This window comes from Mastacembelus armatus, chromosome 19 (assembly GCF_900324485.2).
Source record: "Mastacembelus armatus chromosome 19, fMasArm1.2, whole genome shotgun sequence".
Lineage (NCBI taxonomy): Eukaryota > Metazoa > Chordata > Actinopteri > Synbranchiformes > Mastacembelidae > Mastacembelus > Mastacembelus armatus.
Window position 1 is genome coordinate 9,504,262 of NC_046651.1, and position 12,825 is coordinate 9,517,086.

At 38.6% G+C, this 12,825-nt stretch overlaps 3 protein-coding genes across 5 annotated transcripts; 2 read left to right on the forward strand and 1 right to left on the reverse strand.

Annotated features, from left to right (window-relative positions):
- The first annotated feature begins 428 nt into the window (after window positions 1-428).
- phkg2 (phosphorylase kinase, gamma 2 (testis)) lies at window positions 429-4,187 on the forward strand. The gene is made up of 10 exons (XM_026316381.1): window positions 429-656; window positions 887-998; window positions 1,094-1,269; window positions 1,373-1,427; window positions 1,531-1,596; window positions 2,045-2,208; window positions 2,336-2,426; window positions 2,557-2,710; window positions 2,926-3,051; window positions 3,152-4,187. Exons 2-10 carry the CDS (start codon window positions 904-906, stop codon window positions 3,395-3,397), a joined length of 1,173 nt encoding a protein of 390 aa, XP_026172166.1. The 5' UTR covers window positions 429-656; window positions 887-903; the 3' UTR covers window positions 3,398-4,187.
- Window positions 3,732-6,621, reverse strand: cfap119 (cilia and flagella associated protein 119). Of its 3 annotated transcripts, none has more exons than XM_026316382.1 (9): window positions 6,206-6,615; window positions 6,074-6,108; window positions 5,894-5,959; window positions 5,578-5,741; window positions 5,158-5,228; window positions 4,952-5,068; window positions 4,747-4,810; window positions 4,446-4,529; window positions 3,732-4,352 (listed from the first exon to the last, which is right to left on the reverse strand). In XM_026316382.1, exons 1-9 carry the CDS (start codon window positions 6,221-6,223, stop codon window positions 4,306-4,308), a joined length of 666 nt encoding a protein of 221 aa, XP_026172167.1. In that variant the 5' UTR covers window positions 6,224-6,615; the 3' UTR covers window positions 3,732-4,305. The 3 variants fall into 3 exon arrangements, with proteins under 3 accessions (XP_026172167.1, XP_026172168.1, XP_026172169.1); XM_026316383.1 differs by having other exon boundaries at window positions 6,408-6,614; XM_026316384.1 differs by lacking the exon at window positions 3,732-4,352 and having other exon boundaries at window positions 4,461-4,556; window positions 6,206-6,621.
- Window positions 6,622-8,422: 1,801 nt separating this feature from the next.
- Window positions 8,423-11,815, forward strand: LOC113135330 (tubby protein homolog). Its single transcript, XM_026315269.1, has 11 exons — window positions 8,423-8,621; window positions 8,740-8,970; window positions 9,114-9,251; window positions 9,415-9,546; window positions 9,636-9,796; window positions 9,898-10,059; window positions 10,156-10,268; window positions 10,835-10,949; window positions 11,038-11,136; window positions 11,263-11,434; window positions 11,556-11,815. The coding sequence occupies exons 1-11, from the start codon at window positions 8,426-8,428 to the stop codon at window positions 11,687-11,689; spliced, it is 1,653 nt and encodes a 550-aa protein (XP_026171054.1). The 5' UTR covers window positions 8,423-8,425; the 3' UTR covers window positions 11,690-11,815.
- Window positions 11,816-12,825: the final 1,010 nt, after the last annotated feature.

Genomic DNA, 12,825 nt, shown 5'->3' on the forward strand with positions numbered 1-12,825 from the left:
CGAGACCTGGTTAGCTTCACCGCGCTTTTTGTCCAGCGTATTTAACGACTGGAGTTCGGAACCCGGCTTCATCGGCCACCACTACAAGCGCAGGATATTCTGTACATAAGCTCTACTTGCATATAAATGTAAAAAATAATTTCTGACAAATATTCACGTTACAAACCTTCACAAGGACCGACTGAAAATGTAACTCAGGGCATCAGAGAAGCTATAGGAAATGACGACAATGCACTTCCGCATAGTGTCATTTTTTTTTTGTTTCCCCGATAAATATTTTTATTGATAATACATGGTAGTATCGTGCTTTAAATATAATTTTATTATTTGTACTGTCACCAAAGAGTCATTACAATATTATCGTCGTGTTTTTAAAATATCAACCCTGTTACAGTCCCCACTCCGACCTCATGGTGGCAGGAGTGCGATAGTCAGTAACGACATGCTCCAGGTTGTTTCGAGGACTGGGACCAGAATGTAAACAGGCTTCAGGTTGTGGCTGGCTGTTTTTGCAATCATTAGTGCTGTACCTTGGTACGGGCGCCGCTAAACCGTACACCGTTATGGCCTCATGATCGATTCCTCGATTTAGGATGATAATGTTTTACTGATCCCGTGGGTTTCTTCTTCCTTTTTCTCGTTTGATCGCATATATGGTGAGTAGCATCCGGTCCGATCATTGAACCTGTTTTCAGCTAGGGCAAAGCTAAGTTAGCTAATCACGTCAAGGACACATTTCAACAACAGAAAGTTTTGCTAATGTTGGTGACACTGAAGAAAACCCAGCACGTCTTTGTCAGGGGCTACCTTGTAGTTCCTACGCAAATCATGCAGCGTTGTTAGCATTATTACTAGTATTGTGACCGAGAGTGTGTTGTTGTTTCAGATTTATTTACAGTCACCATGACCAAAGACATCCTAGTTGGAGATGAGTTGCCAGATTGGGTGGGGGCTACAGAGTTTTACCAGAAATATGACCCCAAAGAGGTGATTGGCAGGTGAGTCAACCAAAACAACTAGAAATGTAATCTCAGATCTCTGTTGGTGTGATTTAAAAAAACAAAAAAACAAACAATGCTATATTTTGTCCCAGGGGTGTGAGCAGTGTAGTGCGCAGGTGTGTGCACAGACACACGGGTCAGGAGCTGGCAGTGAAGATTATTGAGATCACAGCGGAGAAGATGACAGTCCAGCAACTTGAGGAGGTGAAAACCTCCACGCTGAAAGAGATTCAAGTCCTCAACATGGTCAAGGGACACTCCTCAATCAGTATGCAGGAATTTGACTCTTTTACACTTCTATCCACTACTGATTGTCTGTTCTCGCATATCCAACAATGTTGAAACTGTTTTATATCTTTGATTCCCTTTAGTTACTCTCAATGATTCCTATGAGTCTGCAACATTCATATTTTTGGTGTTTGACCTGTGAGTATGAAGTCAAATAGAAAACATATCATAATCTTTCCAACTCCATCCTGAAACTTAACATTTGAGAAGTCATTGTCTAACTTGATATGTTTCTTTTCAGCATGAGGCGAGGAGAGCTGTTTGACTACCTCACAGAAAAAGTTACTCTGAGTGAGAAAGAAACCAGGTGAGCGTCACAGCATCACGCCCCATGAGCTAACTGAACGTGTCTTTCCTTTCCACCAGTTCAATTCTACTCTGATGTTTTTTGTGTGTTTCAGGCTGTCATACACAATCATGTTTTCATCTGATCCCTGCTAAATATTTCCAAAATGTATTAATGGTTGTATGATTCCTTTCAGGCTGCTGTTACTTTTTTGCAGTATAAAAATGAACTTGTCAGTAAAGCTCTGAAACTTTTTGTTGTCACAAATCAAACCCAATGACAGAACAGCATTTACTGTGATAGATTATATTCAATCATATTCCATGTTTCTCTCCACATCCTACTGAAACCATCTGAACTCAGAGTCATGCTAGAACAAAGAACAAATGATTTCAAAACTCTAACCAAAAAAACTACTTTAGAACATGTTCAGCAGTAATGTAAATCATGCATTTTCCATACCCTACAGGAGTATAATGCGAGCTCTGCTGGAGGCGGTGCAGTACCTCCACTCCCTCAACATTGTGCATCGGGATCTGAAACCTGAAAACATTCTACTGGATGATCAAGGGCACATAAAACTGTCTGACTTTGGTTTCTCAGTGCAGCTACAACCTGGAGAGAAACTTAGAGGTACTGTTGAATAAAACAGATAAATGCAAATAAGAGTTAAAACATACATTTGTATAAATTTGTCTGTATGAGTTGTCACTTATACAGACAGAGATCTAAATATATTCCTTGTCTTTGTTATATTTAGAGCTTTGTGGGACACCTGGTTATTTAGCCCCTGAAATACTAAAATGTTCCATGGATGAAATGCACTCAGGCTACAGCCAGGAGGTTGATCTGTAAGTCTTTCGTCAATTACACAACATTTATCTTTATATGTATTTGCAAAGTGCCATCCTGGGTAGTTTTTATTTTTCTGTCATTTTACTGATATTCTTGCCTACTTGTTTTGATGTGTCTGTTGGTAAGCTGGGCATGTGGAGTGATCCTCTTCACCTTACTGGCTGGCTCACCACCGTTCTGGCATCGCAAACAGATGCTGATGCTGAGGATGATCATGGAAGGTCACTATCAGTTCAGCTCCCCAGAGTGGGATGACAGGTCTGACACCGTGAAAGATCTGGTAAGCTGAAATTCTGTCAACTGAGTCATAATAAATCTTAGCCTTTATTCTTAATATTGTACTCCAATTTCACTGGAGTTTAAAAGTATACATATACAAAGTTTCTATAGCGGGGACTGTTTTAACTATAGCTTTTTTCAGAAGGTGAGTTTCTACAGCATCACACTACTTATTTTCAGTTTTATTTTTACAATCCTTTTGCTTGTCATGGTCAGATATCCAGGCTTTTGGTGGTGGAACCAGCTGCCCGTCTCACTGCTGAACAAGCCTTGGCACATCCTTTCTTCAGACAGTACCAGAAAGAGGATGTGCGGCTCTTTAGTCCCAGAAAGACATTTAGGGTGAGTCACATTCTTGATGTCAAATTATTTTAGTCCAGCTGTATGTGCAGAAGCAAATAACCTCTGCGTTTTCATTTGTTTTTCTTTCTTGCATTCTCAGGTGTTGATAGTGAGCGTGCTGGCCTGTATCAGAATGTACAGCCGTTATAGGAAAGCTCGGCCATTGACTCGGGAGGTGCTGGCCAGGGATCCTTATTCCCTCCGCAGTGTACGCAAACTCATCGATGGCTGCGCTTTCCGTATCTACAGCCACTGGGTAAAGAAAGGGGAGCAGCAGAACCGAGCTGCCCTCTTTCAGAACACAGCTAAGATCATGCTGCTGGGCCTGGAGGACTTTGAAACATAAAAAATCAACCTCATTCCTACCTACCTTGATTTTATTTAACAATTTGCATGTTCTGTAATGTCTGTGTTCGTCTTGTCGAGTTACTGTTTAATTTTAAGATGAGGAATACAGGGTCTGGGACGTTTGTATGCCTTAATATGCACCATAGTTCTGCAAGTGCAAGATAAGCATGCACAACCTAATATTCCTTATCTGCCTTAGGATGCGAGTTTGTGGGTGTTTGAAACTCTTCTTGTCAGTTCATCATGTTTTCAGTGGACACAGTGCAATCATTTGATAAAACTCATTGGTGTTGATCTGTTGATCTTCAGTTGTAACTGAGAGGATAACGTTCTAAGCACTGTGATAATTTAATAGAATTATATAAACACATTGTATTTAAACTCAAATTTACAGATATTCTAGTGTTACAAATAAGTACCAGAGGATGTGTACAATATTTGACATTTATGACCAGAACATTCAAGTGCAGTATTAGGTTTTGGTAGAAAATAATTCAGCCATCATGCATGCAGACATTCCTCAATATGAAACCCACTTACAGCAGCTGTGGAGACCACTTGTGACTGTATGTTCTACTGAAACTAACCAACATCATTCCGTACACATTTCAGTCACAAAAGTGACACTTTTCCTGAAAGTACGTGTCTGGGAAACGCAGATATACATTGTACTGTATACAAAAAAGAAGGTTTTACTGAAAATAAAACATATTTGAATTATATTATGTTTTATGAGTGTGTAAAGAGAAGCAACAATTTGGTTGTTTGAATAAAAAAGCTAAAGGAAACGTACCATCTGTTATTTTTTGGCCTTGTGGTTGGACTGTAGAGAATTTAAAGAGCTGATGTGCAGATCTGCAATTTCTTTTATTTGCTGATCTAGTTGCCCAGACATAAACTTCATCTTCATCTGACTTCTTTCTCTACGAGTGTCTGAAGGTCTGATGTGGAATCTGAAAAGAAAAGAAAAACAAAGCATTTACAAATCATCATTTGACTACAAAAATATTTCAGCACAGTTCCACTGAGTCCTGCCATGATCTTACTTAATGTGGCTTCCTCTTCCTCTGTGGTGGATGATTGCTGCATTTCAGGAGACCTGTCTGTCTTTGGTGCTGCTTGTGTTTCCTCTTCATCATTTTAACATGCAAAAAATGCTTAACATTTTCAATAAATGTGGTAGCTCAAAAATATCAAGAGCATTCTGTGATCAATGTAAGTTGAAAAATGTGTGAAGTGCTGTTATTCAGTCCTATGCTGTATGATCTTTTGAAAACCTTTAACACATTCACCATACTACCTAGAATGTTTGTGCAACAAAAATTTTAAATATGTCTAAATTATTACCTTGAGAAAAAGGTGCTTCCTGGTCTGACATTCCAGAGTAAGTCAAGGACAAATCCAGTTTAACCTGTTAAAAAATAGGGAAAAGGAACATTTATTGTCTCCTGACACACAGTAGTTTCGCAGTAGTAAAATGAAGTATAACAAAAATAAACTAGCAGAATTTGCTTTAAAAAACAGTGTAAAATAACTTATGTCTTATTCTTACTTGTGGGGTGAAAATATATTTGTAGAGTTTGTAGTGGTTCATATAGCTGTTGTGGATGTATTCAAAGATACACTTCACCTCCCCAGAGCTGAAGAGTTTGATACTAAAGGGAGGTCGCTGTAGTATACAGAGACATCAGAATGAAAACAAACTTTATAACAATGGATATGTGTAGATCTTATAAGTAGTGACATTGTCGTACACACCCGGACTGAGTGACAGAGCAGAAGCTCCTTGCAATATTTGAAACACTGTTGTATGTTGTTGAGTGGCGTTTCTGCAAGAGAGGAGTTTTAAACATATCCCACACAATTAACATTAAAACTAATTTTATTCTCCAATATTTGTTGGAGGCAGTGGTGCAATTCACATGAGCTGGAGTGTAGCTCTAATAATTTCATTTAGTTGAGATTTGTCTTTGAAATGTATTAAAATAAAACATAGACTAAACAGTATATACTATATTTTGTCTAATTTAAACACCCAGTTCATTATGGAGTTGACAGACAGTTTGAGTTTGTACTGTAAATATAGTGTCAAGTAGGTCATACTGGTTTCACAAATCATCCATCTTCAAATCCAGTTCCAAACTGGTAATGCAGCAGTGATAGTCTGGCTTCACTAACCTACGTTGGCCTCATGAATGGACTTGATGATGGACAGGAGAGCAGAAGTTTGCTCCCTTTTGAAGCCACGCTCTCTGCAAAAAAGCACAGTCTGGACATACAACTCCAGCAGAACCCCTCTTTTTGGCTCAGGGAGATCAACTTGAAACACACTGCACAGAGCACTGTCACAGGGGAGAAGAGGTGCAACAGAAGAAAAAGTCAGTGTGTGTGTGTGTGTGTGTGTGTGTGTGTGTGTGTGTGTGTGTGTGTGTGTGTGTGTGTGTGTGTGTGTGTGTGTGATTTTGTACAGATAGATGGGTTTTTAAACAGAAACCTCTCAAGATCAGGAATGGTCTCCTTGCTGTCGATCTCGTCCATGTCATGGTAGCTCACATCCGTCCTGCAAACACCCAGGGAATGGATTCAGGAATAGACATGACATTTATTCTTACGAGGTGAAAATAAACCAAGAAATCAAAGTGAACATGAGCTATAGTGTAGACATAGCTCTTACCACAGCATCACTTTAGCTTTCAGGGCATGTGGCAACTGCAGAGCAAAACATTATATTATATGCAGTACAAGTTAAAAGATAGCTAAGAGATAACGCTAGATCCAGCAACCGGTTAATAATTGTGAAGCCTACCTTTATGTCCAAACTCATTTTTATTTCATCTGTTTGATTATATGCTAAAATCAGCGAGCTACAGTGGTTTGAGGTTTAATTTGATTTTATCCTGTCATAAAAAATACACAGCCTAACTTACGTGCCAGAATAGATTTGGTAGTTAAAAATGTAAACGCTAACTATTTTAGTATATGAAGATATTTTAATAGTTGAACCGTACACTGCCCAAAACAGGCTCCACTAACACCAGGTCATTGATTGTTTTGCCAACTCAATGTATCCTAGCAACAATGTGCCCCTTCTTTCCTTTTCCGGTTTTGCGCGCTGTGTCCGAAATCAACGACTTTGTAGTCCGTTCGCCATTTTGTAGTGCTGCCAGAATGTCGTGTGTAAACTTATCCAATGTATACTTCACTCAAAACTTCCACAATACGAGTAACAAAAACAGTGGTACACACGACACGTTCGCTGCTTTGTCCTGACAGTCCCACAATACAACGCGTTTTATCGGCGCCTACGAAAGGTCAATTTACTGCCCACTGTTGTGTTTACATGTGTGGAGCAGGGAGCGAGTCACGTGATCGGCAAAGCATCAAAGTATCTTTTCACACTTTTCACAGGAGTATGCATTAAAACACCTAGTCCATATCATTTCAAAATAATTAAAATAAACAATAAACACTCAAAAAATTAACTAGAAAAAATACAAAGACAAAATATCTATATATCTCTAATATAGGTCCTAGAAATATAACATGTTAGGATAAATGTTAGAAGAAAACGTAAATTGAGTTATGGTAACGCTGTCTCAATCACTTCATTCTGTTTTGGCTATTAATAAAATAATTAAACTACAAATATATAAATATATATATAATTAACTAAGTAATAATTAACTAATAACTCTGATAAAATTAAATATTGTAAAATTTAGAAAAAAACGTTGTTTGATGGAACATTGATAGATTATTTTTATTTCATATCCTTTGACAATCAAAATGGTCATTTGAGCCAGCTACTCTTCGCTACTATTTACTATTACATCCAACCATGAGCCTACGATAACCAGAACACTGCGATAATTATTTTGCAGCTGGGTTATTGATAGACTTAAGTTAAACAGTTCCGTGTAGTACAAAACGCCGATAAATACCTGTAAAAACTCAAAATAAATGTGACCATATACTGCTACTATTAGGCTCTGCTAATGAAGACTTGTGCACCTGTAAGTGAACTGGATGTGAGCGAAATTAAAAAGGTAAAAATCCCATCAGGCATCAGTGTAACTAAGGTCACAGGTATAGTAATGGTACAGACACGAACAATGATATTTTCAGATTAAAAGCACAGAGTTGCCAGTTCTTTTTGAATTTCACAGATGTCCATCGCTGCATGGTAGCAGTAACCATGGCAACGAGATAAAGCTGGCTGTGTTTCCCGCTAACAGCCAACGTCTGGCAGATCTGTGTATGTCTTCTGGCGTTTGGTTTGTTTAATGACACCCAGTGGGCTGTGTGGTTTGACGGTACAGCCCAGTGAGGCTCCCTGGAACAGTCAATTTGTGGTCGCTGCTTTTGTGTGTGGCTGGTTGCGCCTGGGTAAGTGATGCTGACTTGTAGTAATTTCAGTTGTTACATTAGGCCCGAGCATCTCCACAAAGCTCGCCTTGTACACACCGTCTGAGCTGTGCGGTGCAGTTTAAGAACATTATCCCCTTTTAATCCACTTTGCCTTCTGCTACCTGCAGGTGGACAGGCTGTCAGATGGAGCTGGACATTCAGTTGCTCTTTTAGTTTGAAGACTGGACCCTCTTATTTTTCTAGCTCTTGTCTTTGAAGATCTTTAATTATCTCCTGACAACTCTGTAATTAGCAGTGAGATTTTACTCAGACATGGAGGACCCCAATATACGACAACAGAAGCTGGACAACCAGGTAAAGATCACAATTATTTAAGGATTTTGTCTAATTCACCCAAGAAATAGCCCAGATATGTTTTTAAAACTGGTACAACAATTATTAAGCCCTTCAAAGAACCTACAATGACATTTCTTTTAAGTTGATAGGTGTGTTTATTAAAAAATAGGACTATATAATTATAATAAACATAATTGTCATAGTAGATGGTGCAGCAAATCCTGAATCTTCTTCCTTAGTTAGTTAAAAAGGGGTTGAAACTGAAGCAATAGTACTGAAAACAAAGTGTTCATTTATATTTTTTACAGGTATAGCCCAATGTATGAAGAATGTGTGTCTCATTTTCATTCCCCAACAGCGAACCCTTGTGATGAAAAAGCAGCAAAAGAAGAGAGCTGATTGTCAAATGGTGGTAGCCAATCGAGATACTCGCCAAAAGAACCGAAAACACAACCCTGCCCTCTCTGATGAAACGCCTCTGTTAATCAGCCAATCCCTGAGCAACACTTCCCTGAATGGTTAGTATTAGAACTTTTATTTTACATAGCAGAACTGCAGACAATCAAAAAAAAATCTATTGTATAACATGCTCAGTTTCTTAATTTTGTTAAATGCACCTTCTCCCCCCCCCTGGAGATCAAGTTGAACATGCTCATGACAACCCTTTGGATGAGATCACACTGGGTGAATGCGACATGAGAGCAAGCAAGCTGTTAAATGAGGTGCCTTTGGAGAAGCCTGTTCCTCCCAAGAAGATGAACTTGGAGATCGACCAAGAGCCTGAGGTGAAGTGTGACGTGGAGAATGAAGTTCAGGTGGAGGGAAAAAAGACAAAGAAGAAAGACGTGAGGAAGGAAAAAACCAAACGTAAGAAACACAAGCCTCTGGGCCCTAGATGTTCTGAACTCCACATATGTGTGTGCACGTTCTGTTTTTACACAAACTAATGTGAGGCTAGAAGACACTTTGCTTTAATAAATTATTCATCAAGCAAATCACTGCTTTTTCAGAGGTGGAACAGAATGAGGAAAAAGAAAAAGAGCATGACAAGGAGAAAAAGGAGAAAAAAGCAAAGAAGCACAAAGAGAAGGACACGCAGAAAACAAACAAGACAAGCAAACAGGAGCATAAAAGTAACATCAGTGTTGGTGAATTTATCATCAAAAAACTGCATATTATATGTACTGTACCACATCTAGTATCTAAGGAAGAAAACATCTTCACTGTACTCCACATTAAACTGTAACATTATGCTAATTAGCTTCCCCAGCATTTAAGTGTTTACTTTTTCAGAGACGCCCTTGAAGGAAGTGGAGATAGAGTCAGTGGTGGAGGCGACAAGTCCAACGAAGAATAAATATGTTCAAAGTGACGATGAAGAGGAAAATGAAACCCAGAAACCAGGCCCCCAATTAGCAAAGAGGAAAAAACAACTTGACACATGTGAGTGATTGTTTGCATCAGCCAATTATATCCTCTGTAATACTGTGAAGCCTTTGCAAAGAATAATTCTGCGTGTGTTACCTGCACAGCCAGGTGCCAAATAAGTGATGAGAGCAAAGACGAGGAAGGTGAGGAAAGGGAGAAAAAGGAAAAAAAGACAAATAAAACAGAGAGAACTACAGAGAGTCGAACTTCACTCAACTCTAACTACAGGAGGAGTTCATCTTCAGGCAGCGAATCTACTGAAAGAGTGAGACATCAACATGGGAAATACCAAACAATTTAGCATCTTATTTTCAATTGTCACAAACAGCATATAAAAATGACAAACTGAAGTCTTTCCCATTTCAGTCAGCCTCTCCCATGTCGGTGGAGGATCTTCAGAAGTTTGCTTTACGTCCAGCCCCCAGAGATGTAACGATCCAATGCAGGGTCACCAGGGACAGGAGAGGCATGGAAAAGGGCATTTATCCGACATACTACCTCCACATGGAAAAGGAGGATGGAAAGAGGGTTGGCACATTTTTAAAATATTGTTTATCAAGCTGTCAAATTACTAAGTCATTTTAATTCTCTGCCATAAAATTCCCTTTTTGTACTGCCATCAAGGTGTTTCTAATGGCAGGCAGAAAGAGGAAGAAGTGTAAAACATCCAACTATCTCATCTCCACCGACCCCACAAATCTGTCCAGAGACACAAACTGCTACATAGGAAAACTAAGGTATGCTGTTTCACTTCTACGTTATGAAGAATGATGACACAAAATCAGTTATCCTTTTTTCTTATAAAGCACAAATTTCATTATTGGGGAACTTTATATTGTGATTTAGATTATATTAAACATACACTGTCACAAGGGTAAAACAGTCACTCTTAAACCTGGTATTGATTTTTAGCAGATATTTTACTTGTCACTGCAGGAAAAATGATAACACGAGCCTTGACTATGTTACATTTGAGTGGTCCATTCAGCCCTATCAGAGCCAGCATGCACAACCACAGGGCAAATGCATGAAATTTAATAAAGCTGTATTTACACTAGTGATTTTTTTTTTCCTGACAAGGCAGGTAAACATTTCTGCCATGCAATTTTTTAGCTGCATTAGCCTGTCATCAAATATAGGACTACGTAAACAGGTCCTTTATTAGTGAGAAGAAGAAAATAGCTTTTGTTTTTATTTTACATCACTGTGGTAAACCTGCTGTACATTCAGTTTCATATTCTTTCCTCAGTTCCTCCTCTATGGTGAGACCACTAAGAGATTACATTACTTTCATCTGTTTCAGGTCCAATGTTCTGGGTACAAAGTTCACAGTTTATGATGGAGGAGAAAACCCAGAGAAAAAACCCTTCATCAAAGAGTGTGAATCTGTACGGCAAGAGCTGGCAGCAATTTGCTACGTGAGTCCAAATATATATGTATATATATCCAACTTTCAACTAGTGCCAATAAATTAGTCCTGTAACACAATCATTCATTATGTTCCAGGAGACAAATGTGTTGGGTTTCAAGGGTCCAAGGAAAATGACAGTGATCATTCCTGGCATGCTAGAAAACGATGAAAGAGTGTCCATTCATCCAAAAAATGTATGAACAAAAATATATATATATATATATATAATGATAATAATAATGATCTGCTTAGAAGACCTGTGATGATGTAAGTAAAGTTTGAAAAATCTTTACTTAAACCAAAATTTTATTTTATTTCAGGATCTAGAGACTCTACTGGTCCGCCATGCAAATGGCAACACAGACAAACTGGTCACCCTGGTGAACAAATCCCCAAGCTGGAATGAACAGACTCAGTCTTATGTGCTTAACTTCCATGGCCGTGTTACTCAGGCCTCTGTCAAGAATTTTCAGATCATCCACCCAGACAACGGTAAATGTGACGGACGTATCGGTCTTCTTTATCCCTGAATAACCGGGAGAAAAAGGTCTGTCTTGTCTTTATTCTTAACTTCGCTTTCTTTCGTCTTCTCTGCTCCTGATGTCTTTTGCAGATGATTACATAGTGATGCAGTTTGGCCGTGTTGCAGAGGACGTCTTCTCCATGGATTACAGTTTCCCCATGTGTGCCCTGCAAGCCTTTGCCATCACCCTGTCATCCTTTGATGGCAAACTAGCCTGTGAGTGATGCATACTGGTGCACCTCAAGCACTTAACTAGATCCCTGATCTAGACAGAAACTTAGTTTAACTTCAAACTATACCCATCATTTTTCACAGGGTCATATTGATGTTGTGTATCCTGGTGCGTTGCAACACTGTACTCTGTAAATGTGGAAAAGATGCCACAGGCTTAGGTTTCTAACGGGAATTGTTTTATACTGCAGGTAGGACTAATTTAATTAATACAAGTTAATTTAATGGTATTTCTTTTTGTATTTCCACGATGTATAAAGGACTCATCAATCAAAATCAAAATGTTGAGAACAACTCTGTACACACTATCAGTGAAATATTAAATGATGTTGCAGCATTTGCGTGAATTTTAATTTCTTTAAACACGAAGATGACACAGTGTTCATTTGATGAATTTTAATATTATAATGTTTTTATATTTGCTGGTGTTTCTTTTTTACAATCATAACCTTAAGCAGTGGAAGACTTGTCCAAGTCACTGAGAAACACATCTTAATGCTGCTGCGCTCATTTCCTCAGATCTTTATAGTTCAAGCCAAAAGTGATTATCTTTAGCTGTTTCCTATGATTTTAGGCTCTTTATCACAAAGAACGAAACATTTTCATCAAAGCACTAAAAAAATACTCCTATCAGATGCAGAGGCACTGAGACAAGTTGCAGAAAGAACTAAAGCGTCACTGCTCATCTCAAACATATTAAAGGTTCACACAGCTTCACATTAAGGAACAGAAAGCCATTTAGGTTTCATTGAATAAAAATAGGCTTCCGTTATGTTCTGTGGTAGAGTACGATCAGATGTACACAAATAAATACAACGCAAATTTAGATGAAACTGACAAAGCTGACAGTGTGCTGTTTCCTGTTCCTAAATGCTCTCACTCTCTAATGAAGTTACAGTAAAACAACAAGGCCTTGAGAGTTTGCCTTCATAAACTTTAACCTTTAGTAGTATTTGCATTAACACCTCACTAGCTCGAACCACAACTGAACACTCTTGTGAAATGCATGAAATTTTTCCTAATCAGACTGAAAATGCTTGACCACAACAGAACTGGCGTAGTTTCCGCTCGCTCATGATGAATACCACTTAATCTATTGCTAAGATACTATGCACCATGTACACCCTCA

Bases quoted from the DNA above. Each gene is read 5' to 3' on its own strand.
- cfap119 (XM_026316382.1), bottom strand. The intron at 5,229-5,577 runs GTTAGTGAAGCC...CCTCTCTTGCAG, and splicing joins CATTCATGAGGCCAACGTAG to AAACGCCACTCAACAACATA. The intron at 4,811-4,951 runs GTAAGAATAAGA...ATTTTTTAACAG, and splicing joins AATATATTTTCACCCCACAA to GTTAAACTGGATTTGTCCTT.
- phkg2 (XM_026316381.1), top strand. From the start codon at position 904: ATGACCAAAGACATCCTAGTTGGAGATGAGTTGCCAGATTGGGTGGGG. The intron at 1,428-1,530 runs GTGAGTATGAAG...GTTTCTTTTCAG, and splicing joins ATATTTTTGGTGTTTGACCT to CATGAGGCGAGGAGAGCTGT. The intron at 2,209-2,335 runs GTACTGTTGAAT...TGTTATATTTAG, and splicing joins ACCTGGAGAGAAACTTAGAG to AGCTTTGTGGGACACCTGGT.
- LOC113135330 (XM_026315269.1), top strand. From the start codon at position 8,426: ATGAAGAATGTGTGTCTCATTTTCATTCCCCAACAGCGAACCCTTGTG. The intron at 9,797-9,897 runs GTGAGACATCAA...TTCCCATTTCAG, and splicing joins GCAGCGAATCTACTGAAAGA to TCAGCCTCTCCCATGTCGGT. The intron at 10,269-10,834 runs GTATGCTGTTTC...CATCTGTTTCAG, and splicing joins TGCTACATAGGAAAACTAAG to GTCCAATGTTCTGGGTACAA.